At 41.8% G+C, this 27,772-nt stretch overlaps 1 protein-coding gene across 1 annotated transcript; it reads right to left on the bottom strand.

Moving 5' to 3' along the window:
* Nucleotides 1-12,487: 12,487 nt before the first annotated feature.
* LOC128467798 (vomeronasal type-2 receptor 26-like) lies at nt 12,488-27,354 on the bottom strand. Its single transcript, XM_053449526.1, has 7 exons — nt 27,227-27,354; nt 26,256-27,014; nt 20,748-21,039; nt 19,800-20,606; nt 15,153-15,374; nt 14,380-14,503; nt 12,488-13,469 (listed from the first exon to the last, which is right to left on the bottom strand). The coding sequence occupies exons 1-7, from the start codon at nt 27,352-27,354 to the stop codon at nt 12,553-12,555; spliced, it is 3,249 nt and encodes a 1,082-aa protein (XP_053305501.1). The 3' UTR covers nt 12,488-12,552.
* Nucleotides 27,355-27,772: the final 418 nt, after the last annotated feature.

Here is a 27,772-nt window from a genome sequence, read left to right as displayed (position 1 = left end):
AAGCAAAAAAATGTAAATGCGCATGTTCCAGTTTTGCCCTCATAGCTTCCTCAAAAAATGCATGAACCATGCAAGTGAGGCCTTGTTGGAACCGGGGGATGTTTGTGAACACAATTTGGTGTTTTTTTCTGCAGTTGCACATATTCTATACAAAATATAATATAAAATCTAAAGCAACATTGCAACATATGCAAAAAAACAAAAATATATAAAAATACCTCAAAATTTGGCAGCAATTGGCGATAAAATCCCTGTTTGAAAAGTGTCAAAATGACCCTAGTTGTACACCTTGACTTATCTACTGTTCATAAACATATAATTTTGGGGGGATAATCAGTATCTGTGACAACTATTGCAGTTATTAGACTACCATGCCAAATTTGAAAAAAATTACATTTCAAAAACGTGATGCATGCCTTGCAATATTTGCCCTATACTGGTCAAAATAGATGAAAATCCTGGCCATGTTGGGTGGTTTCCAAATCAGGAGAAGTTAATGAATATATTTGGGATAATTTTTTCCCATTGGTTCAATGTGTGTACAATTTGTATGTATACAAAACTGTAAAAAAATGTGTTTTTTTCATTTTTTCCCCACTTTTTCCAGTTTATTTCAAACAAAACAATGTACTACCCAGTTTAATATGGTTTCAAATGAAAGCCCTACTTGTGCTGAAAAAAACAATATATGATTTGTGTGGGTGCACCAATTGATAAGAGAGAAATTACAGTTGAAGAAAGACAAGGCAAAAACATAAAAACGGCTCCGGTCCTTTAGCGACACCCTAGTTTAAAAATCCCGGTCCTGAAGGGGTTAACAGAGATTATAAAAAGGTGGAACAGATAATAAAGAGACACTGGAATTTATTAAAACAGGACAAAGTGATAGGAGGATCTATACCATCTCGCCCAAGAATAATTTACACTAAAGCACCAAATCTACGCATTATGGTGGCTCCATCTATTAAAAGGCCCCCACCGAACGAAGTAAGCCAGTCATGGCTCTCCACAAAGGGTTTTTTCGATGGATGTGGGTCTTGTTCAAATTGCCTGTCTATTCAGGGTGAGAAAAAAACAGTTATGGTTAAGACTACAGTCAATGATTTTAAGTGGGAAATTGGAGAATTAATGATTAATAACACTAAAGGAGTTATATATGTATTACAATGTAGTTGTCATAAACAATATGTAGGGGGTACAAAGAGATTGTTGAAGACAGGAGTGGCAGAACATGTCTATAATATCAAAAAAGGGAATTTAAAACATCCATTATCTGTTCATTTTGCTCACATCCACAATAAAAATCCGTTAAAACTGAGTTTTATAAGTCTAAAAAAAAAAAAAAAAAAAAAAAATCGAAAGAAACTGGCGAGGGGGCAGTTACCTTATTCAGATGTCGAGGGCAAAAACCAAAAAGATCTATGAATTCCAAAGTTTGGAACCATATGGTTTGAATTCAAGTATAGAACTTTTTGGTTTTATGTAGAAAGATGGGCTCCCTACCCGTGACCCACTCTGGAACAATTGGTAGAGTGGCCCCCGGGAGGGATCCTATCATCTACTGATATTTTCATGAAAGGTTTCTTGTATCTTATTTTCATTTTTTATTTTGTATTTTTTATTTTCTATTTTATTTATCGTTTATATTTTTATTATTTATTTATTTATTTTACTCTTTAGTTTCATGTAGATAAAGATAACGAATTACCAAATAGCAATTAAATATGGAATCTCGAGTACTTTTTCCGTGTTTTTTCTTTTGGTCTTTTAAGCATTTCCACCTTTATTCTATTGTTGTCATGTGACTTTTATGGTCAGTATAAAAGAGAGGTCAGATACCTCTAAACTTACAGCTACTGAGGAAGGGGACTGCTCTAATGGCTACTATACCCGAAACGCGTTTAGCTTGTGTTTAAACACACTACTACTATATTGGACACTGTTCGCTAAGCCGGCGGCAATTGTGGAAGTTTGGGAGGCAGTATTTGCACTTTTTGCCTATATGCTGATTGGCTGCGGAATCCATGCGGAATCCATGAGTTGGTCTGTGTTTGCGATTTCGGCCAGAACGTCCTGCACACAGTTAACAACTGACTGATCATCTGACTGTTACGTCAGACGCCGGTGATTGCCAGTGCGCTCGCCTGTGTGGGAGGCTACTTTCCATCCAGAGCCATATCTCCCAGTTGGAGCATTGCACTGGGAAAAGATCTGCTAGCGACAAAAATCCAGTCTAACATCAGATGGTGAGCGGTACAGTGTACCATCTTTTTATGATCTGTTAAGAAAAAGAACATCTGTTTTACCAAATAAGGCACCGGCCAGTGATTCTATAAAGACATAGTGCTTACTGCCTACCCCAAGGGATCCGCACCGTACTGAATGTTTGAGGACATCTTTCTACAGATATTTTGTTATCAGCACGAGTTTTTGAAGTATTCAGTGCTGAAACATTGTTGATACAAATTCATGTTGCAGGACAATTACTACAAATTCTTTTTTAGTTAGATACATTTTTTTATAGGTTTTTCATTAAGCCTGAACCGTGTACCAATATTGATCAGGAGTGTTATATTATTATATGTTTTACTATTTTTTGGTATTTTTTTCGGTCTATTATATTTGTGGTAATCAAGCAACTGAGTCTAGCCACAAGGGCCCTGTGGTTTTTCAGACTGACAGTTGTGATTTTATTAAAAGTGGTTTTTATACGGTCACATATTTCTAGATTTTTCTTATTTCCCTAAACTGCTATTTCCAAATGTCATTGTGGTTTACTGAGGACTGATACCATTGTTTTAGTATTTTTCCATATGTTGATTCCACTTGAGGTATAGGTGGTGTTTCAGTTAACCTCGTTATCTTGATCGTGAGCTGCACTGTGTTGTGTGTTTTTGTTAGACTTGTGCATTCGTCTTCGGGCGAACATGGAAACGAACATGAAGAGTGCGTTTTCGTGTTCGTTCCGAAGACACGCCGAAGAGAAGACGGCGGTGGTAAAACGTAGGCGAAGACGAAGACACACACCACGAAGACCTTCGTGATTGTCTTCGTCTACCATTCCCCCCCTTCATCTTACCTTGTCTTGTCTTGTCTTCGCGGCAGTTCCCGGAAGTGGAAATCCGCAGGTTCGCCATCACGGGTTACAGGGCAGTGCGAATGAGCCTATTGGTCGCCTACAGGGACCTCCTCAGAGAAAGACCCTGCAGGTGACCAATAGGCTCACTCGCACGGTCTTTGTAGCCCCTGACAGCGAACCTATGGATTTCCGCTCCCATTAACCCCTTCGATGCTGCGTTATCTAACACAGCATCGAAGGGGTTAACGGGAGCGGAAATCCATAGGTTAAAGGGCCGTGCAAGCGACCAATAGGCTCACTTGCACGGCCCCTTAACCCTTTAAAAAAAAAGTTAACCCCTAACTAATTGAACAGGGAGGGAGACCAGTGGCATCGGCAGTGCCGATGCCACTGGTCTCCCTCCCTGTTCAATTAGTTAATTGTCCGTACGAGCGACTTTATTGGTCGCTCGTACGGACATTTAACCCGGCACAGACTAACTAATTGAACAGGGAGGGAGACCAGTGGCATCGGTCTCCCTCCCTGTTCAATTAGTTAAAGACCAGTGGCATCGGCAGGGCAAGTTGCAGCATTGGGGTTTTAAAACCTCAATGCTGCAACTTACCCTGCCGATGCCACTGGTCTCCCTCCCTGTTCAATTAGTTAAATGTCCGTACGAGCGACTTTATTGGTCGCTCGTACGGACATTTAACCCGGCACAGACTAACTAATTGAACAGGGAGGGAGACCAGTGGCATCGGTCTCCCTCCCTGTTCAATTAGTTAAAGACCAGTGGCATCGGCAGGGCAAGTTGCAGCATTGGGGTTTTAAAACCTCAATGCTGCAACTTACCCTGCCGATGCCACTGGTCTCCCTCCCTGTTCAATTAGTTAAATGTCCATACGAGCGACTTTATTGTTCGCTCGTACGGACATTTAATTAATTGAACAGGGAGGGAGACCAGTGGGATGTGCCGGGTAAGTTGCAGCATTGGGGTTTCAAAAGTCTGCACGAACGACCAACAGAGTCGCTCGTGCAGACTTTTAAAACCCCAATGCTGTAACTTACCCGGCACATCCCACTGGTCTCCCTGTTCTATCAGTTAAATGTCCGTACGAGCGACTTGATTGGTCGCTCGTACGGACATTTAACTGATAGAACAGGGAGACCAGTGGGATGTGCCGGGTAAGTTACAGCACCAGGAGCCTAAAAGTCTGTACGAGCGACTCTGTTGGTCGCTCGTACAGACTTTTAAAATCCCAATGCTGCAACTTACCCGGCACATCCCACTGGTCTCCCTGTTCGATCAGTTAATAAATGATAGAACAGGGAGACCAGCGGGATCTGCCAAACAATTACGGCACCAGGAGTATAACATTCTGTACGAGCGACCCTATTGGTCGCCAGCAGGGGGCTCGTCTGCCATCAACCAATGGCAGACGACCAATAGAGTTGCTCATACGGACATTTAAACTCCTGGCGCCAGAGCGGCTTTAACCCCGTTTTAACCCCTTAACCGGGGAAAACGAAGAAAACCCGAGCACGAAGAATGTCCGCGAATATTCGCCCGAAGAGAAGACAGGACCAGGCGAATATTCGCGGAATACGAAGGTTTTTTTTTTGCCGAAGACGAGCACGAAGACGAACACGAAGAGCCCCCTGGTGCCCAAGTCTAGTTTTTATTGTTCAATAAAGGAATACCACAGGACTTGGATGAATGATGAATCAGGCTTCTCTATCTGGAAGTCTGATGAATGAATCTGGGTTTATCGGATGTCAGGAGAACATTACCTACTGGAATGCATAGTGCCTACTCGTTTGGTGGAGAAGGCATAATGATCTGAAGATATTTATTTCAGGATTTAGGCCCCCTAGTTCCAATAAAGAGTGACAGAAACCAATTCCCACAGACACACTTTAAAATCTTGTGGAAAGGCTTCTTAAAAGAGGATGGACAGGTGCCCACATACCTTTGGTCATATAATGTGTGTGAGTATATAATATATATATCTATATATACACACACAGTATCTCACAAAAGTGAGTACATCCCTAACATTTTTGTAAATATTTTATTATATTTTTTATGTGACAACACTGAGGAAAAGACTCTCTGTTACAATGTAAAGTAGTGAGTGGATTTTAAACTGTCTCTTTAACAGGAGCTTTACAGTATTAATGTCAGATACAGGGGACAGGGCATCAGATACCCACGAGTATTAATATCAGCAGCAGTAATAGGAATATCATATCTGACTACCCGACTATCCCAATACCCCTTCTAAACAACCCCCTCACCACACAGTTCCTGGAGAGCGGAGCTACACGTGGGCCCTTTTAGATAGCGCTGTCCCTTTAAATGTCAGTCAAGTAGCACACAGGTACCTCACAGCCCCCTGCCTGCAGCACAAGTGGTGTATGGGTAATGGCCACCTACTGGACCCTCTCTGTCAGACTCACCGGCAGCTTCATTCTCAGCAGACATGAGGAGCCTTCCCTCCAGCAGAGCTCAGCATGCGCAGGACACAGCACTCACTCTGCAGACACAGGGTACTCTGGGGTTTAAGGGACTGTGAAGCTGCAGTGGCCTCACCAGCTCCTCTCTGCTTAGGAGGACGCTCCAGCTTCCTCAACACAGTCTCTCACAGGGAGAGCACAAAAATCTAATCAGTCACTTTGGGCCTAATCCTGAGCTCTGTCACCTTGGAGCTTCTTCCTTCCTGCTTCCCTCTCATTCTCTGCCCTCCAGCCTCCCACATCCATCCATAAACACCCAGGCAATGCCTCACTGTCACCTGATTGGTGCAGCTGATCACAGGACCTGCATGTAGCTCCTCCATTTTGAGTCCTGGCAGTGGCTGAGGGGCCCATCAGCAGATGCAGCAGTAAAAGTGAGTGAGAAAATGGCGGGAGCTGCATACATAATACACAGCTGTGAGGGGTCTGAGATTTTACTTCAGGAAAAATAAATGCTGTTTAGGGCCCCAGATGTTTAAAACAATTCCTAAGTTACCTGTATTCAGGGCACCAGCAACTGAAGTGCTGTGAGTACTTTATTAGTATATAACTCTATTTATCAGTATATAATTCTCTAATGTATATAACTCTATGTATCACTATATAATTCTCTAATCTAGATATCAGTATATAATTATCTTATGTATATAACTCTAAATATTAGGAATATAACTATATGATGTATAGAACTATATATATATATATGTATATATATATATATATATATATGTATATCAGTAAGCTTTAGCAGTATATAACTCTATATATCAGTATATGAATCTCTTATGTATATAACTCTACATAACAGTGATATAATTCTATATCAGTATATAAATCAATATCTGAATATTACTATCTCAGGTATATAAAACTCTGATGTATATAACTCTATACCTGTATATTACTGTGGGAAGCACTATAATGTATATAAATCTATATCTGTATGTAAAGTAAATTTAGTATAGGTGATACCTTTATTGGCTGATAGCTTGTGAGGCTATCAGGGCCTCATATTATAGCTGATAATATATAAATGCTATAATATTCCTGAATGCATTTATAGGGTAATATGTGAAGTGGGGATGTGACCCGTTTGAACGTATAAATAAATACCGTATTTGTTTGATTATCAGAGCAAATGCTCTGAAAAAAAACTATCCAGAGGATGCTATTTCACTGGGTTCTGCCGCCGGGGGTGCGGTGCTCCCCACCTACTTCACCTCCAACATTGGTGTCATCCTGCGATGTCAGCGGGACCTCCTGCCCCCATGCCATATTGTGTCATAGTTATATATATATATATATATATATATATATATATATATGTTACATACATATAGTTAGGCTGAAAAAAGACATGCGTCCATCAAGTTCAGCCTTTCCTATATCTGAAAATTTTTTGCTGTTGATCCAAAAGAACCCAGTTTGGCTCCTTTCGATTTTGCACTAACCAGGGAAAAAATTCCTTCTTGACCCCAAAATGGCATTCAGATTTCTCCTTGGATCAATACGCGGTTTCCCCATAATTAAAGATTTTATCCCCAAGTATTATGTTTTTCCAAGTATTCGTCCAGTTGCTGTTTAAACGTCTGTACAGACTCTGATAAAACTACCTCTGCAGGCAGAGAATTCCACATCCTTACTGTCCTTACTGTAAAAAACCCTTTCCTCTGCTTTATACTAAATCTCCTTTCTTCCAGTCTAAACACGTGACCCAGCGTCTTAAGCATAGTCCTGTTTATGAACAGATTTCCACACAATGGTTTGTATTGGCCCTGAATATATTATCATATATATTATATATTATCATAATGCTATCATATCCCTTTCTTCATAACTATAGTGCTCCATTCCTTTTATTAATTTTGCAGCCCGCCTCTGAACCCTTTCTAGTGCTATGATATCCTGCTTTAGAAAAGGTGCCCAAAATTGCACAGCATATTCAAGGTGTGGCCTTACCATTGATTTATAAAGGGGCAAAATTATATTTTTATCCCGCAAATTGATGCCCCTTTTTATACACGACAATACCTTACTGGCTTTAGCGGCTGCTGACTGACATCGCACATTGTTGCCTAGTTTGTTGTCTATAACAATTCCCAAATCTTTCTCATTTGTCTTTATCCCTAATTCACTACCGTTTAGGATGTAGGTTGCTTGTGCATTCCCTACCCCGAAGTGCATAACTTTACATTTATCTACATTAAATTTCATCTGCCATTTGTGTGCCCCCCCCCCAGTCTGTCTAAATCTCTCTGCAGCACAGTAATATTACTTTACCTAGTTCAGTGTCATCTGCAAACACAGAAACATGATTTTAAACGCCTATTGCCAGGTCATTTATCATCACTGTCTGGAATAAGGAAAGTGTTTCTGCAGTGTGAGAGCAGCACTACCTTTACCTTACCGAGGCTTTTTAGTAGCACACGTTCCATACAGCTTGTGACATTTCTACTATTTGTTAGTTTTATCAAGAGTCCCATGTTAGATATTCCCACACAAACTATGCATCACTTTTGTTCCGAAAAAATAGGGCTTTTGTTTGAAACCAACGAAACATGCAAAAAATAATAATTTTGAGAACTTCGTCACAGTAGGTGCCTCAATGCCTCAGCTAAACAATGACCGGATTAATGTTCGGGAACATTCCATTATTACACCCCACATAGATATTTTTTCATATTCTAGTGGGCTACATCCACCCTCAAATAGTACCCTATAGGGTAGCATTTTAAAATATCTGAATTGAGGGGTTTGAGAGTAATGAAAACTCAAGTCTTACAGGTATTTCCTAATCTTGCTTCACCTTTTGTGTCTGTACCTGTATATCTATAGGGTAACAAAATGGTCAATGTAGGAAAGAATGTGTGTACAAAATGGTTACAGAAAGGAAAAAAGTAACCATACCTACTGCAAGAAGTTACAAAGCAGGGTTTCAAGTCATTCTCAGTAGGATATATAGGTGAGAGCTTTGCCTATCCAGGTAGGACAAGAAATTACAAGCGTCCCAGAACCTCCCATTTATCTTAAGTGTTTTTTTCTGCCCTAACCTGGGTAGGTGAAGCTTCATCCCTTGTTTGTTTGTCTGAGGACTGTGTCTTATCTCAGTAGCTTCATCTCGTTAGCCTGCCATTGTTTGTTTCTTGGGGACCATTCCTTTCTTCCACATCAGAGTAGGATAGGATTCATGGGCAGATCCGTATTTACCTAACTCTAGCAGTCAGAGGAAGGATCCATAACTTTGTTTCCGTGTAGCTCACTCGGCTGCCCTTGGACTGTGTTTTCTGTATATTGGAGATTCTGTAACACTATATGGCCATATTTTTCTTAGCGGAGCTTCACCCGGCAAACTTCCGGGCATGCCGGGCAGGTATGATTATACAGTAGGGTTGCCAATGTGGAAAAAGTACACTTTCCCCAGCAAGCTTTTCTTCTAATTGAGGTAGAAGCTAAGTATCAAATGATGTGACCCTTGACCTTGAATCTAAAAAAAAAGTGTGTTTTTAATATTCTGGGTAAAAAATATGTTATACACTTAAATGCATTCTTTCTTTGGTATTAGTTTGGGCTTTGGGAACAGGAGTAAAAAATCTCACACTCAATGAAATACCTTGCCACTTGTTAATGTAAATGATGGTATAATAAAATATGTGATGTCATATAACTTTGAGGACAAGTTAGTGTCTTCCCCTGTAGCTTTTCTTCTGAGATTTACTAGTCCGCAGAAGTTAATGTGTAATTTTTGTCCAGTAGTAATGAGTGGATGAACCTTAGTGAGAACTTGTTCAATATGTCTGGCTGGTGAGGGTACACATAGGATAGGGATGGGCCATTGGGAGGTAGGAAAGTGATTAAAACCTTCTGTGACCCTACATTCATGACACAACCTACCCACCGGTAATTTTCACAGATGCAAATCACACAACCTTTTATTTCTTCCAAAGACAATATGTCAGGATCTGGGTCCATAAAGACGACTGTAATGACCCAGAGCGCCCAAAGATGGTGTTCAGGAGTTATTGCGCAGCAGCTGAGATGCAGCGCTTTAGGCTCGTCAGCCGTTTCTGTCTGGACTTTGTTTTTCCGTTATTCTGGTTACGGTGTTTTGTCAGCTCTTCCTGCCTGTTATGGAGCATGCCTGTTTCTGGACCTGAGTCTGTAAACTGAGGCAAACATAATGGTGTCCCACACCTTATAAAGGAAGCAGAGCTGAAGCGAAGAGCAGAAATGGAATCAAGGAATTAGAAGCACAGCGAGATTGGGGGAACTCTAGCGAGACTGGAGGAACTCTAGCGAGACTGGAGGAACTCTAGGAAGACCGGGGGAACTCTAGCGAGACAGGGGGAACTAAAAGGAAGCAGCTCCACAGCCTGTTTGGAGCCTGACACAATGAATTAGTGTCAGGCTCCATCATAGAAGCCCCGGCGGAAGTGGAGTACAGTAGCGGAGGTTGTCTGTGCGCATTGCACAGCCGTTCACCGGCTGCCAGAGAGGAGGATTCAGGTCCCCTGCAGTGAAGGGTTTTTCATTGAAGGTGGGGTACTTCACTACTGGTAGGTAGTTGGGAAAAAGTTAAAATGTATATGCCAAGTGCATTATTCTTCTAATGTACTTTACTACCAGTGGTAATGGCTGATACAGAGTAAACGAAGCATGCATACAAGGGACACAAAGCTATTGTTAAGCTAAGACAAGATCAAGAACTGATCAAGACCTAAATGATGCATCAGGAAAAACAGGCCAAATAGGTTTTATCTGCTGTCAGATTCTATGTTTCTATGAATAGACCCAAGAGTGGCAGAGTTAAGACGTACAGTAAGCACCTCCCAACATTTCAAAATGTGAAAGAGGGACACTTTTTATGTTTTTAAATCTCGCGGAACTCACTGATGCAAGCAATTGCACTTTACAATGTTGCGCTTGCATCGCCACATACACTTCCTTTACACACACATACTCGTACACTGCCCTTACACACACACACACACACACACACACACACACACACACACACACACATACATACATGTACACTGCCCTTACACACACACATATACATGTACACTGCCTTTACACACATACACTCCCCTTACACACACACATAGGCACTGCCCTTACACACACATATATACACATACACTGGCTTTACACACCAGCTAACAAATACCAACACTGCTCTTACACACACTGGCCCATACACACACAAACACATACACATACATACACATACACTGGCTTTACACCCCTTTTTCCCCATCTCTTACCTTTTCCTCCATCCGTCTTCCTTCATCCTTCTGCCTCCATCCTGTATCCTGCGATGGGAGCGCGAGGTCTGCTCCCTCATCACTACGTGCCGGCTATTGCTGCCGAGTGTAGGGATGACGTCATATCCCCGCGCTCGGCATTATTTGCCGGCACGTAGTGATTAGGGAGCAGTAAAGCGAGGTCTGAAGTGTCCCTAATGTTGAACCGACTAGAGGGAGATTGCGATCTCCCAGCTAGTCTGCAGGCTGCAGTCGCTGATCGGGCGGCTGTGTGCCCCCCGCAGCTGCACCTGAGATGAGTAGCGATCTTGCCTCACCCTTCTTCTGCTCCTGCAAAGCGGGACAGAGGAAGGGATAGGCGGTACAGCGGGACAGGGACCCAAAATCGGGACTGTCCCGCGTAAATTGGGAGAGTTGGGGGCATGTTGTAAGTAATTTTGCCTATCCTAGTGCTTTATCAGTGAAGTTACCATAAGAATCTGGTGGTTGACTTAGCATTAATTTGAATGGAGTTCTAGGTCATCAATGTGAGTAGGCACGAATGTCATCCCAAGTTGGCTTGAGCTCTGGTCATACTAGCAAATAACTTCACATTAGTATAGATGAGTTTATCAGGCGACTATGTTTGGAAGGGTTACAACCTTTAATGTCACAGTATTTATTCCATGAAATAAAGTGTAGTATCAGACGGGATTCACTGCCCAACCAAGCAATAATTAGATATTATTGTCCTTTAAAATATTTTCAACTATTGGTGTCACGGAGCTGTGTGGTCCGATCAACTACCTCCCCTGAATTGTGCTTCCTTAGCCTGCGACAACACAATTTCCCCGGGTTCCCAGTCACTAGCCAAGAATCAGTGTAGGGTAAAAGCAAAATGAAGACTGCATATTAACATAAATCAAGATATTGGGATACAAACCGCCCCTTAATCTGCCTCCCAGAGACAACAGGGGCAGTAACGGGATTAACAGTACAATAGGGTCCCAACCTCCACTATCTATTACTAGCCGAAATCAGTTTCAAGGTTTGACTGGGGCTACAACATAGTAGTGCACCATGGGGGTGGGGGGTCTGACATTAAACTAAAACAATGGTGGTCAATCCCTGGCTGCAGATCCTGGCTGTCTGCCAGAGATAATCCCCTCAGCAAGTGATGAGGTGATATACTTCTGGGGGTGACACAGAAGTCTTTACAAAGCCAGTCAGGCCTCTCCAGTGGCCCCAGTGATGGAGGGTTCCGTCACAATCAGTATGCAAATGATCAAGTGCAGAAGGAAACAAAATAATTTAGGGATTTGTTTTCAGTTTACTTTAATGTCTGACATGAAGTCTGCATCATCTGAATTCCAATAACTCCAATAATCTTTTCATTGTTCTGAATGCAGTCATTAACTCATTTATACTGATACGATGGGCATAAACATTATATTTACACTATGTCTACAGAGGTTTATTTGGTTCCTGTCGTGTGTGTCTTGCTTTGTGTGCTGTTGAGTTTATCTCTGTGCTTTGCAACATGTGGACGCCTCACCTTTCTTGCAGGATAAAATAGTTGCCTGTTATAAATAAGATATATGCTTCTTAAAAGTATATAGGGTTTTGTGTGCAAAAATGTATTTTGATGTCCAGAAAACTAATTCAAGTTTCTAAAATTGACCATTGACAGTTATAAGATAATAATACATATAATTCAGAATATGGTTCTTATAACTATTTGGTTAAACCTTTAATTCTACTTCCAAGTAAATATGTTTTTGTATTCAATTCCTGTCTAAAAAGAATTACATAGCATTTTGGAATAAATATACATCCTACAAGTCCTGCACTTGAAGCCACTATGGCAAAAATCTCTACGGCCACCATGTTCTTCCCTTTGGTGCTCAGATAGGCCGGGATCATCGCAATCCAAACGCTGCAGAACACCAGCATGCTGAAGGTGATGTACTTGGCCTCATTAAAACTGTCTGGTAATGTCCTGGCTAAAAAAGCTATAATAAAACTAACAGCTGCCAGAAGCCCCATATAACCCAGGACACAGTAGAAGGCGATAACCGAACCCTCATTACACTGAATGATGATCTTTCCCTGATAAGAGCGCATGTCCAGCTCCTGAAATGGGGGGGAAATGGCCAACCAGGAAATATTAATGATAACTTGAATGGATGAGCAGAGCAGTACTATAGAATTGGAGACTTTCACATTGACCCAGTTTGCCCAGGAGCTGCCGGGTTTCGCGGCTTTGAAAACAATATAGATCATGATTGTTTTGCTTAAAATACAAGACACGGCTAATGAGAAGAGGACTCCAAAAGCTGTTTGTCGCAGCATGCAGGTTACATCCTCAGGACGACCGAGGAACAGAAACACACAGAGGAAGCTCAGCATGATGGAGACCAAGAGGAGGAAGCTGAGGTTCTTGTTATTGGCTTTCACAATTGGGGTATCTCTGAAGACAATGAAGATCAGTAAAATTACAACAGTTACAAGACAAAACAGAATTGATACAAAAGATAAAACAGCAGCAACTGCATCCAAATATGATAGAAACTCCACCGATTTTGGAATACACCGATCCCTTTTCTCATTAGACCATTTATCACTAGGGCAAACAATGCAGTTTTCACTGTCTGAAAAATAACGTAAAGTAACATTATGTCTCAATATGTAAATTAAACATAAAATTTAACATAGTATATAGTTCCCTCCCACTAAGTGTATCCATATTAACTAATGTTAAATTACTTCTTTTTGTTTACATTTCTTAGATTTGAACTGAAGATAACAAACAAAAATAGCCGCAAATCTAATCGCCCCAATTTTCCTTCGCCTTGTTTTAGTTTCAGGAATCATATGCCTATCCCATGCGTGTTTCAAGTCACTTGCTGCACTAACCTCTACCACTTTTGCCAAGAATCTGGTCCACTCATCTCACATGGAAGTAAATATAATGGAGGAGCTCAAAGACCAAACAAGGAACAAAAACAAAACCGCACTATAAGTAGATTTCTTGAGTAAATGTACAGTTCCTAAACCCATTGAAAACAATGCATTTTGTCATTAAGGGGTTAAACCATTACTACTTTTTATGTTTTTAATGGGGGTTTTTTAGTGCACTGAGGCGCATTGGTGAAAGTGGACCAGCTGTGTGCAGAAGCATGGAGGTTGGAGCTTGTGTAAAAAGGTCTTTCTCAGAATATCTGTAAGGTGCTTGGTATCACAGCTGGTTGTCGGCTGACAGGTAGTTTTTCTGCTCCTCCCGGGTGGGGGAGGTTATGCCCAGCTCTAGTCAACCCATGCCTGTCTTGTTTGTCTATTATTGTGATCACTTATAGCTACACCTTACCTCTCCTTGTGGCTCTCAATACCCCCCAACTCCACCCATGGGCATAAGAACCCCCAGTAACTCATGCTGCCCCCCAGATTTTTAGGGGTTCCTAGGCCCATGACTCCACCCTCTACCTTACCAGGAGCAGGCTTTCATTCCTACACACATACTATGAGTAAATTATGTGTATGATTCTATATAATCTATTATACCAGATCTGTTGGATATCTCTCCCTCTGAGCACCGGACACAGTCGTAGCAGCAGATTTGTGTTCCAGGTCTCAGAACTTTTCGATATCCAGGCAAACAGTTCTCTGAACACTGAGACCTTGGAATCTACAAACAGAAAAAAAAAATAGTTCTTGTTTGAGCCACTCTTATAAATTAATAAAGAATGAGCAAATGGTTGGGGCGCAGGTACATGTTGCTTTTTTTAGGACTAACAGCTTGGATCCATGCAGGCTTTTCGAAGAGACTAGAGCTTTTGCAGGATCCAGTCTATGATTCCTATGTGGTCTGCATCAGGCATAGGTGCTGGGCATTAAAACCTGGAGCCTGGCGATCAGAGACTGTTGTGAAAAGAAGAATTTCCTCTATGCTCCCAGGGCAAGGAGATCCCCTAAAAAAGACCTGAGGTATCCCTGAGGTAAGGGAGGAAATACTTGCCTGGACATTTGCGTGTTGTCTGGGGAGGTTTTCCAGAGCCTGGCTTAGCGAGGTCTGGCTGGGAGGTCTGGTTAGTGGGTGTTTAGGATGGTCAGTCTTAAGTGTGACGTTTATGGCTCTCGTGCTACAGGGTTTTTCACAAGTTAGAACCATTACACCGTCAAACTGGCTTTGTTTTACCATCTTTAGGATGTATGGTGCTGGTGAGTTTATATTATTTCTGTTAAATTATTTTTAATATACTCTATGCCTGTAAAGTTTATAGAAATGTAGCTTAATTTTAATGTAGGAAAACAAAAACAATAATCCCCCCCCTTACCTGGTTGTCTTTGTTCCTCCATATTGCTAAATGCGAGTCAATGATTAGCTGCTGACCATCTGGAGCCCACTCAGTGAAGTTACCCACAATGTTTCTAAATGCAGACTTATTTGATAAAAACACCCAGTTTGTAATTGTGTAATAGTATGCAAATTCTCCATGTTCATCGTAAAATGTGCGGCCCAACTGAGATGCAATTATCCTTTTTATATAGCGATGCAACTGTGAAAAATGATTTAGAACAAAACAAGAGGACATTCACAGTCACAATGTAGGAGAGTTTTCTTCTACGTCATTAATCAAGAAAATAAAAATACCTCCCATTTTACAACAGAACCCACCCAAACACTCAACTAAAATAGACCAATTCTCTATTATTCATCTACTAGAACTTCATATCATTAACTAGCATTAACCCTTCATCAGTCTACAGCACATCGTTAGAACCAACAGCACCAGGGTCACCACGAAGGCACAATTTAGAAGAAAATATTGTTCTTTGGTAAATAACAACGTTGGATTTTGCATGTGAGCTGCAATTAGTGTTAGAATGGCAACATAACTTAAGAGGTAGCAAGTAACAATTATATAAAATACACAACAATATACAACATAAAGGCTTCTAATACGTTGCAATCAGAGCCGGCCTTAGGCGTTGTGGCGCCCTGTGCGGACTACTACTCTGGCGCCCCCCCCCTTCGCTACCCCCACTGCCCCTTCAAACTACACCCCCCTCTGCCCCTTCGAACTACAGGAACTCCTAGACATTAAATGCTATTTCACTTCTCTTTAATGCTGCATGTGTAATACCCTAAGCCTTTTCATGCCCTTTTTCAATTTGAAGATTGCCCCTCTTCCTGTACCATGTGTGTAATAATATTAAATACTAATAAATGTTAAAATAGGTACCAAACAAGGAACTTTCGCTAGGGATACAATTTTAAAAAACCCTCTCTGTCCCAAGACAAAGTTCAATCTCTGTATATTCTCAAGGGATGCTGCTGATCCTAAAGCAAGATTTTCCCTTCAGTGACACCTAACTTGTGGAAGAAATATGTAAAACTACAAAACAGTGGGTTTTGCTTTTAACTTTTTGATGTTCATCATTTAGTATGGATAATACTGTACATGTAAAAGTCATATCACAGCAAAGACCTCTGTCCATATACACCAATCAGCCATAACATTATGACCACTGACAGGTGAAGTGAATGACACTGATAATCTTGTTATCATGGCGCTTGTAAGTGGGTGGGATGTATTAGACAGCAAGTGAACCTTTCTTCATCACAGTGATGTGTTGAAAGAAGGAAAAAGTGTAAGGCTATGAGCAACTTTGACAAGGGCTTAATTGTGATGGCTTGACAATTGAGTCAGGGCATCTCCACTGCAGCTCTTGTGGGGTGTTCCCGGTCTGCAGTGGTCAGCACCTATCAAAAGTGGTCCAATGAAGCAAAAACAGTGAACAGACTACAGGGTCGTGGGCAGCCAAGGCTCGTTGATGCATGTGTGGGGCGAAGGCTGCTCCGTGTGGTCAAATCCCTACTGTAGCTCAAATTGCTGAAAAAGTTATTGCTGGTTCTAATAGAAAAGTGTCAGAACACACAGAGCACTAAAGTTTGTTGAATATGGGGCTGTGTAGCTACAGACCAGTCAGGGTGCCCATGCTGAGGGGTCAGCATGGGCACCCTGACTAGTCTGCAGCCATAAGCACCTAAAATGGACACGTCAGCATAAGAACTGGAAGAAATGGAAGACGGTGGCCTGGTCTGATGAATCACGTTTTCTTTTACATCAGGTGGATGGCCGGATGCGTCATTTACCTGGAGAAAACATAGCACCAGGATGCATCCATTGAGGCCCCACCTTACAGACCTAAAGGATCTGTTGCTAACGTCTTGATGCCAGATACAACAGCAGACCTTCAGTGTACTGGAGTCCTCGCCTCGACCCGTCAGGACCTACACAATATTAGGCCATAATGTTATGGCTGATCTGTATATACACTAGCCACTTCACTGGCCACTTAATTAGCTACACTCTTTGCTGGTACTGGGTTGGACCACCTTTTGCATTAAGAACTGCCTTAATTCTTCATGTCATACTTTGCACAAGGTGCTGGAAACATTCCTCAGAGGTTTTGGTCCATATGCACATGAAGGCATGATGCAAACCTCCTGTTCCACCACATCCCAAAGGTGCTCTATTAGATTGAGATCTGGTGACTGGGGAGGCCATTGGAGTTCAGTAAACTCATGGCCATGTTTAAGAAACCAGTTTGAGAGGATTATTATTATTATTATTATTTTTTTATTATCTTTTATTTCCAACAATTTATGCAGCGCTTAATGGGTAGTAGAAGTATTATTAAATACTCATCTATACACACCAGACAAGCCAGAGGGCTTGCTTTTCCCACAGAAATCTCATGGTGCTTTCACAACCACAAGGGATTCTGGGTAGGCGCATGCAAACAAGGTTAACAATTATAACCTTTGCCTCTATATCCACTTTATACATGGATTCCTAGAAAGTAATTGCCCGCTGTACAAGACAGCAAGATAAAGTGGATATAGAGGCAAAGGTGATTAATTGTTAACCTTGTTTGCATGTGCCTACCCAGAATCCCTTGTGGTTGTGAAAGCCAGGCTTGTCTGGTGTGTGTAGATGAGTATTTAATAATACTTCTACTACCCCTTAAATTTAAGTGGAAGTGTTTCCATCACCTTTTACCCACCATAACTTATGTAATGCAGCGCTTAATAAAATACATATATTCAACGGGTATGACAAGATGAGAATTGCCAGACTAACTGATACATAAAGGGGAGAGGGCCCTGCTCGCAAGCTTACAATCTTGATGGAATGGGGTGAGGACAAGCATAAGACATAGACAAAGAGTGAAAGGTAGTGTGGAGTTGTATCAGTGACAGGGAAGTGGGTTTTGAGAAGTTTCTTGAATGTTGGGAGGGTGAATGCTGAAGGTTTGGTGAAAGTAGATTCCAGAGATATGGGGCAGCCCTATTTTTATGAAGATAGCTTTGCTACTTGCATTATCCTACTGGAAGTAGCCATCAGAAGATGGGTACACTGTGGTCACAAAGGGATGACATGGTCAGCAACAATATTGGGGTAGGCTGTCACATTTAAACAATGCCAAGTATGCCAAGAAAATGTCCCCCACACCATTACACCACCCCCAGCCTGAATCGTTGATACAAGGCAGGATGGATCCATGCTTTCTTGTTGTTTACATCAAAGTCTGACCCTGCCACCTGAATGTCGCACCTGGTGTCAAGACTCATCAGAGTGGCATATAGGGGTATAAGGCATTTCTGGAGGCAGAGTGGCATATAGGGGCTATAAGGCAGATAGGGGGTTAAAAGGCATATCATGGGGCAGAGTGGCATATAGGGGTATAAGGCATTTCTGGAGGCAGGGTGGCATATAGGGGGTATAAGGCATATGGGGGGTTAAAAGGCATATCATGGGCCAGAGCAGCATATAGAAGGGTATAAGGCATATCAGGGAGGCAGAGTGTCATATGGGGGGTATAAGGCATTTCTGGGGGTAGAGTGCCAAGCCTGGGGGCAGATGTGCATAACTGGGGGGGCAGGTTGGCAAAAAAAGAAATAAAAAACTAAAATTTCTCAATCATAGCTTTTATTAAATATGAAAAATAGTTTACATGAATTAATAAAGAAATAAAAGTTTTTTGAAAAGAATATCATTAAGAATAATGTGATCTCTGTTTTGTTCCACTGAACAAAATGGAACTTTTTTGCTAGAAAAATGCTTATGTTATCATAAATATTATTGCTGAGAAAGACAGTAGAAAATGTCTAGTCTATGATATATCACGAGTTGCGCCAACATATCTACTAAGAGGTGTAACCTGCTTAAAAAGTAACCAATCAGAATGATGCATGCTATTAGAAGCAGATAAGAAATATAAGAAGTTATATAAACCATGTAATCCAAATACGTAATTAGACAACGCTTCGACTTTTGTGTGTTTTGTGCCTTGTCTCGATTATGCGCATGATCTAAATAAAGGAAATAACTTTTTCTGAGGAGAATTCGACCATTAATTCAACCAACATTTTGCATCTATAAATTTTTGCAGTAGCAAATGTTTTGATTCCAAAATTGGAACATTAGCCTTTTTTAATTAAAAAAAATCTCTGCTGCTGTGGACTACTCTTCCAATGATGCTCAGCCGGCATTATGGTGGACACCGGGCTGGCTGAGAATCATAGGAATTTTAGTTAACAGCTAGCATCTGCAGCTTCACTGTTGCTGCACTTCCCATGACGCTCAGCCAGCATCATGGAAGTAGTATGTCTGGCTGAGCCTTATCGGAATTGAAGTCAATGTGTTAGTTATTTTTAATATGCATGACTGTGCTGACAAAAATAAAGCGTGTTTTAAGTGGCGATGCGAGCGCGACATTCTAAAGTGCGATTGTTTGTATTGGTTCCACAAGATTTGAAAAAAACAAAGTTCCCCTCTTTCACATTTTGAAATGTTGGGAGGTATGAGGTGTAAAGGCTGACCAGAATTCATATTCTTAAATAAAGCCTTAGAAATTCTTCCTGTATGTCCGTCAGCGTCTGACACGTGAAGCAGTCTGTATTTCATACATACCTGGTGTTTATAGATGTTTTGGATTTCATTTTCTTTTGCGTTCTCGTTATAAAATAAGTGCATGTCATGCAAAGCTTTAGCTAAAGCACTCACTGAAATAAACACCCGGGGAGAAACACCAGCCGTCAGATGAGTTTTAGCAATTAATTTAGGTGTCCCGCTGCAGTTATACAGAGATATTTCATAGAACTCTTCATAAAGCCTATTTTTTTCAGAATTTTCTGATAAACATCTATAATACAATATCCATATATCTTCGAGAAGCTTGTCTGCTGGACGGTTTGAAGGATGGATATTATCAAAGAAACTTCCGGTATCCGGTAGCGCTAGAGCATGCAGTTCTATGGCCAGACTGCCATTCAGGGGTTCTACAAAGTAATCTGTGAGATGTTCATTGGAAGCCCAGGCAGGAGGAAGGATTAATGTTATATCTTTATGTTTGAGACACCGAGTTAAAATGTCAATAATTCTGATGCTGAAAGAGCCGCAGAGTATAATAATTCGAGCCGATGACATTAAAACAGTTTCTGACATCATTTTCATATTTTCAGATAGTTCTTTTGATAAAAAAATTTTTACAGTAAAGGAAATACAAATTCCATAACTTGTCAGATACGCTCTCAGAGCCTGACTCTCTGTCTCTCCGGTGTCATCATCAACCGTGAGAATTCCCACCCAGGTCCATCCGAAATGTTTTAGAATCTTCAATATAATTTTATTATAGACAAGATAATTTTGAACAGAGCGGAAGAAATGCGGATAAACACGTCTATCACTCAGCGCATAGTCTGTCGCTCCATAACTGATCTACAAAATGGAAGAGAAAAGTGTAAACATTCTGCGGTAAAGGTTTCTAATAACAGCTTGGAGTCAGACATGGTTGTGATCTCACCATGAAACTGAATGCTAAAGTCAGACAATACATGGAAGACCATTCAGGTCACTCACCTGTGCGTATCCATACACCCCTAGTAACTGTGCTATGGGAATGGTAGTAGTAGAATGGTGATCGCCAATAAATCCAGCCACGTTGTTAGAATTCGCACAAGAGTAATTAGGGACGGTCATGCGGGGGCCAGACAAAATCTGAAGAATGCTTTTCACAGCTTTTCCTTCATCTAAACAGGAGTCATATATATGATAACCCAGGGTAATATTTGGTAAAATGTTTGGGTCGTTGTTCAATGTTTCAATGGCGAAAAGAAAGACCAGTAAATTGATGTAATCCATGAGGCCTGGGCTGTAAAGGTAGAAGAATTAGATTAAAGCAGAAGAACATAGTCAGAGGTCTGCCAGATAAAAACACTTATTAAGACTTTGTAGGAATACCATGTTACCATCAACTGGCAAAGGTTCTAGATTTAAACGAATGGCAAAACTGCTCATGGGTCAGTAGAGAGTGCTAGCGTGAGTGCCGTAATTACCCTCACATATTTATTTAATGTAGGGCATGTCTTGCGGAAGACAAATCAAGGACCTTTGTGAAATATTTTTGAGTCAAGCCCATTCCTAGCCCTGCCTGAGATGGTTGCAAATGTCTGAATACAGTGGACAGTGGTGGTCATGGCTGAGTCTGGTCCCACGCAGTACAACATGTGGCCCCTCTTCACAGATTGAAAATGTCTATTTTTTTTTTTTAAAGACAAATCTACATAAAAAAGACATAAAAAATTCACCTTATACACTTCTTTTGAAAAGAAAAATCGTATGAAATATAGGAATCCTTGGGAGGTACATAGTATAGTCCCTCTATTTCTGTCTGTTCCCTCCTCAAACTCCCAATCTCTTTTTCTTTTCCTAATGTGTTTTAATTTTCTTGCCAATCCTACATAGTGTCAGCCCTAATGTTTCAAGAGTTGGTTTAATAAAATAAAAAATAGTCAACATTTCGGTTACCCTTTGTAGCCATTATCATGCATTTATCACGTTCTCAAAAGGGGATGTCAGCTCCTTAGTGTAAAACACAATGACCTCTGTTTTACAGATACGTATTTTCTCCAATATCCTCATAATATTTTTTAAAATCTATATGGGTAGATTTACAAAAAGATATTAACTCTCCCAATCAAGCCAATAGCATAAAATTCATAATATTGCAAGAAAAAAACAACACATCTTACGTTAATCTCACAAATAATAAAAAGTAATAATAAAAAGTCATAAATATGTATATATTTACCTCAAAATAGCACTAGAGCATGTGTGCAAGTTATACCACGCAGGGGGAAATAAAAAATGTAATGTATGAAAACAGCTGGACAGCAACTGGATTTACTGCTTAACAGAGTCACTTCCCTTAGTAGTTTTGGGCTCTCTATAAAATGAATTTGTTCTGCAGATATTATTTTTATGGTTAGTTGTGGGAACTTACATGATACAGACTATTTGGGGGAAAAAATGATCCTGTCCAGAAAAAAAAAAATTCCTCATTTGATTATTCACCGTGAGAACTCCTCCAATTATAATGTCCCCATCTTTAAAATACTCAAAGTCTTCAAATGGTTTGATGACTTGCAGATGACAGGCCGGTGCTGGGCTCTGGATCTCAGATCTGCAGGGCGTCACACACAGGAGCAACAAACAAACGAGACGTTTCAATGGCAGAGCCTCAGAGATCAGCATCATGCAGCCCAGTAACCTGCCGAGTGCCAGAGAGTGTCTGCCGGGTTCGGTGGAGTCGAGCACCGTGTGGGTCAGTGGCATCTGCTGCATCTGATATCATTGTAATGAACCTGAAAATCTCGGCTCTTTTTATACAGTGCGGTCTCATTCATTGCAATGGAGTCTCAATATAGATGCAGGACTTTGTGTTTTGGGATCGCAATTCTATGTTGGTTTTAAATTATAAGAAAACCGCAGAGCGCCGGTAATTGTCTGCATGGACAGAAATATACAAACGCAGACTTTAATCAAATGCCTTTAGAGTATTAGTTAGTTTTAGAAGGAAGTTTCATTCATCGGCAGTTTTATTCCCTTTAATAATATTTATCGTTTTCTCAGATGTAAATGTTATTCAGCACTTTTAATTTATCATTGATTTTTCTGCACGTTATGTTTTTTTAAAATTTAATTGACGGAGGTTTTCTAATTGGATTTGATTTTATTCTATTTGAATTTCAAATAATATGATTTAATACAGAAATGCACAATTTGTGTTAATGTACCTTTTGTATTCTAGTTATATTCATATTATCCAGCTCTGACATCCACCATTAGCATAGTCAGGAAATTTTTTTTTATAAAATGTCCGTCACTTCCTTTAATCCCCAGGAAGTAATAACCCACTTCCTGGATTCTCCCTGCATTATATCAGAAGACTGAGCACAAGCCTATAGCGCTAGAGGTTGTTTACTTTGTGAAGCTGTTTCCAGAAATATATTTGGGCAAAACATCAAACGGCCATCACTTACAGCACTTCAGACGTCTTTCAATTAAGACTCAAGTTTGCAATGTAAGCAAATTGATAACTTGAGTTGCTATAAGAATTTAGCAGTTAGGATCGTGTTCTGGGTCTTCTCCAGATGAGTGAAGCTGGAGCCTTTGTACAACTTCTCTGGAAAAAAGACTCACTTGAGATGGCAGTGAATCATAGGCAGTGAATCAATGGTAGCACCTGATTGGTGATCACTAATAAATCCATCCACCTTATTATCATTCATCATTAGTAATTAGGGACGTTGCGGCCAGTCACAATCAGTTTTTGGAAACACCTCATATGCCTGGTATTTTCATTTATTTTGGCACTTACAGGGTTAAATATGAATGACTTGCATCGCTGTTTCTGAGGGAGTTGCACTCCAATAGTGGCCAGAAAAAAGAGAAACTGCTCAACAAAAGTATAGATTTTTTGAAAGATGACATCCCAAAGTATTTTACTTGAGGCATTTTAACACTTTTTATTTAACCATTTTAGTGCCAGTCTGTCTTCAACATTGCAGTAAATTTCATTTTTTTACATAAAATTACTGAAACAACTTGTGATTTGTCTTCAGAAACACCCCTCGAGTACAGGAATACCCCATATACATTATTATTATTATTATTATACTTAATTTATAAAGCGCCAACAGATTCTGCAGCGCTGTACAAGGTAACAATTTTACAGATAACGAGAAGTACAAAATGACAAGCAATTGACATACACAAACAGGAGGAATGGAGGGCCCTGTTCCTGTAGGAATTTAAATTCTAGGTGGATAAGGGGTGAGGACTGCGTGGCAGTGAATGATGTTATTGTGGGGCGAGATAAGGGTTCTAAGTGGGTGAGAGAGAAGTTTTGATGTTTATGTCAGTGATAGGCTTCACTGAAGAGAAAAGTTTTTAGGTAGCGTTTGAAGGAGGGTAGAGTTGGTGAGAGTCGGACAGCATGGGGAAGAGAGTTCCAGAGGGTTGGTGCTGCGCGAGAGAAGTCCTGTAGGGCATGGGAGGAGGTGATGAGTGAAGATGCAAGGAGCAGGTCATTGTTGGATTTTAGCGGGCGGGCTGGTGTATATTTGCTGATGAGGGAGGATAGGTAAAGGGGAGAGGTATTAGTAGGAGCGAGCTTTGTAGGATAGAGTGAGCATTTTGAATTTAATTCTCCAATAGATGGGGAGCCAGTGGTGGGACTCGAGGAGAGGTGCGGCAGATGCACAGCGTCGGGTGAGTTAGAATAGCCTAGCAGATGAGAGATTACGATGGAGTGGATTAGTTGTTTATGGTGCTGACAGTCAGGAAATGACGAATTTTGGAAATGTTACGCAGTTGGAAGTGGCAAGATTTAGAGAGTGATTTGATGTGAGGGATGAAAGATAGGTTAGAGTCTAGGGTCACTCCGAGGCACCGTCAACAGTGATAGAAAGGTCAGATAGGGGAATAGAGTTAGAGGGAGGGCTTAGAAGGAGCTCAGTTTTAGACATTTATTTTGAGGTGGTGAGAGGCAATCCAGGAAGAGATGCCAGAGTTTTCCAAGTGAGAAAGTATAGATGGAGAATAGCCTTGAGGTACTCCAACAGACAGAGGCGTAGAGGAGGAGGAGGAGGAGTCACCAGCAAAAGACACAGAGGAGGACCTGTTGGAAACATATGAGTTAATCCAGGAGAGAGCAGTGTCACGGACACCAAGAGAGCTGAGAGTCTGTAGGAGGAGGGGGTGGTTGACTGTGTTGAAAGCAGCAGAGAGGTCAAGTAAAATTAAGATAGAGTAGTGGCCATTGTTTCTAGCAAATAGAAGGTCATTTGTGACTTTTGTGAGAGCAGTTTCGATCAAGTACTGTGGGCAGAAACCGGATTACAGGGGGTCGAGCAGAGTTTGAGGACAGAAAGAGGGTTAGATGGTCGTAGATTAGTTTTTCTAAGAGTTTGGATGGTATTGGAAGTAGTGATATGGGGCGGTAGTTAGCAGGGGAATTTGGATCAAGGCAGGGTTTCTTGAGGATGGGAGAGAGCTGTGCATGTTTGAATGGGGATGGGAATATACATGGGTAGGGCAAGTTTTTTTGGCACTGTGGGTTCAAAATCGGAACATGCTCATTATAGTTTTTAAGGTGGTAAATCAATATTTATTGAAGGTTTTCAAAATTTTCCAGTAAATCGTAACAAGGGAAGGAGGGTACAGAAAAAAGAAAGGGGGGGTGGGAAAAACGGGAATAGGTACATGCCGCCGGATGCAATAAAACAGGTAGTACTGTAGTGATACAGAGCCCCAGAGCCGTGCGAACACGAAACAAGGAAGGTACAAGAGGTGGCACATCAAGTACAGAGAGCAATATGGTGATGTGACATGCGAAAATAAACAATCCCTGCCTTCTTGGGCATGGCAAGGACTAAGTAGGGAAAATCAGGCACATCAGCAGGAGTAACCAGCAATGAGTGCCGGCCAGAGCAGTGGACACCAAGCACCAACAGAGAGAAGGGGAAACCAGAAAGAAGAGGGGGGGGGGGTAAAAAAAAAGGGGGGGAGGGGGTTATCACAGAGGGGAGGGGGGGAAGGGGGGGCACTGAACCCAGCACCCGAGAAGACACTAAGTGGCCGCATCGGACAAAAGGGAGCGAACCTGTGGACCAGACACGTATGCAAGCCAATGGAACCATGTCTGTTGGTACCTGGCCGCGGTATGATTCCTCAAACACACGGATGCGTTCGACACGAAGGAACCACTCCCGGAACGTAGGAGGGGAGGGATCACCCCAATGAAGGGGTATCAGAGCCTTGGCCGCCGTCATTAAACGGAGGAGGACCGATTTCTTGAACCAGGAGATAGAGAACGAACCATGATGGAGGAGGAAAAAGTCAGGAGTAAAAGGGATAGGGACGTCAGAGAGCGATTGCATGCACTTATGGATTGCGGACCAGTAAGGAACTATGCGAGGGCAGAGCCACCACAGGTGTAGAAGGGAGCCAGGAGAGTCTCTACACCTCCAGCATTCATTAGGCAGGTCAGGCCTATAACGGGCTAGCACTGCAGGGGGCCTGTACCATTGAGCTAAGAGCTTGTAAGCCATTTCCCGATCCCGGTTGCTCAGAGAACAACGATGGGTCAGGATGCAAACCTTTTCCCACTGTTCTTCCGTGAGAACGACCTGCAGCGAAGCCTCCCATCTCCCCATAAACACAGGGGGCACAGGGGTCAAGGCAGTCAGCAGCAGACTATAGAGGTGGGACACCCCGTGAGTCAGCCGACTAGAGGACACACAGAGAGTCTCAAAAGCGGTGAGGGCGCGAAAGGTGTTGTGCCGCTGCACCAGAGAACGATAAAAGTTGGTTAACTGCGCATAGCGAAACCGATCGAGGAAGGTAGGCGAAGCCGGCGCAATCAGTTGTTCCAGTGGCCTAAGCCCAGCAGAAGTGACAAAGGAGCGAAGTCTAGAATCAGTGCCAGAGGCGACAGTGGGGAACAAATCGACCCCCACGCCCGGAGGGAAGTCGGGGTTGTCCCTAAGGGGGGTAAGCGGGGAGGGAAAAGTGGTTAGCTGTGCGCTTCCAGTTAGAGAGTGCCAGGCGCGCAGGGTGGCTCGGATAAAAGGGTGAGGAGCAGCCAAGCGTCTCGCAGAACACATCGACAACCAGGGGAGGAAGCTAACAGGGACACCAAGAAGGGCGTCCTCCAGATCGACCCACTGCTTAATGCGGGAGGCCTGGGACCACTCCACAACCCGGAGCAAATGACATGCCCTATAGTAAGTGCGCGGGCAAGGCAAGGCCAGGCCACCCCTCGATTTGGGGCGAATCAGTGTGCTAAATTTAATGTGTGGAGCGCGAGAGCCCCAGACAAAGCGGAGAAAAGACGAGCGATGGCATTTATCCTACCCGACCACGAGACCATAAGTCTCGACCATTTACCGAAATCAGAGCGGATAGTCGCTAATAAAGGTAAGAAATTACAGCTAAAGAGCTGAGAGAGATCCCTCGTTAGCCATATCCCGAGGTATGGCAGCTTAGAGTCGCACCAAGCGAAAGGAAAGGAGGTCGCCAGCGCCCTGCGGTCAGGTGGAGGAAGATTAACATCAAGAATCTCGGACTTGGACATATTGACCTTGAAGTTGGAAAGCTCTCCAAAAGCAGATATCTCCGTCATGATAATCGGCAACGACAGCCGCGGGCGAGAGATAGCAAAGAGGCATTATAGTTTTTAAACATAGAATTTTGACAGATCAGTTTGCTGGGTCCAGGTACGTAGACGTCCCATGTTTTATTTTAACCCCTAAAACTATACATTACCTAAAACTAGACGACTCAGGGAATCTAGTTAGGGGCATATTGGACTGTCCCATGTAGCCGATTCCATTTAGTCTAACAAAAATGTATTTTTCTGAACAGATGTTTGAAAGAGCAAAATAGGTCTCAGTAACATCCCCTGAGTACAGCCATACCCCACATGCATACATAAGTCATGATTCTCAGATATTGTGGAGTCAAAACTGGAATGAGCGCGGTTCAATTTTAACTTCTAAAAAAAATCAGATTACTTGAAAGTGACGAGTTTAGGCCACTGA

The sequence above is a fragment of the Spea bombifrons genome, chromosome 1 (assembly GCF_027358695.1).
Source record: "Spea bombifrons isolate aSpeBom1 chromosome 1, aSpeBom1.2.pri, whole genome shotgun sequence".
In the NCBI taxonomy this organism is placed as follows: domain Eukaryota; kingdom Metazoa; phylum Chordata; class Amphibia; order Anura; family Pelobatidae; genus Spea; species Spea bombifrons.
Note: the sequence above shows the minus strand (reverse complement) of the source record. Positions and strands in the feature narration are given on the sequence as shown.

Bases quoted from the DNA above. Each gene is read 5' to 3' on its own strand.
- LOC128467798 (XM_053449526.1), bottom strand. From the start codon at position 27,354: ATGACGGAGATATCTGCTTTTGGAGAGCTTTCCAACTTCAAGGTCAAT. The intron at 20,607-20,747 runs GTGAGTGACCTG...TCCATTTTGTAG, and splicing joins GGGTGTATGGATACGCACAG to ATCAGTTATGGAGCGACAGA. The intron at 14,504-15,152 runs GTAAGGGGGGGG...TTCTGTTTGTAG, and splicing joins GGAGGAACAAAGACAACCAG to ATTCCAAGGTCTCAGTGTTC.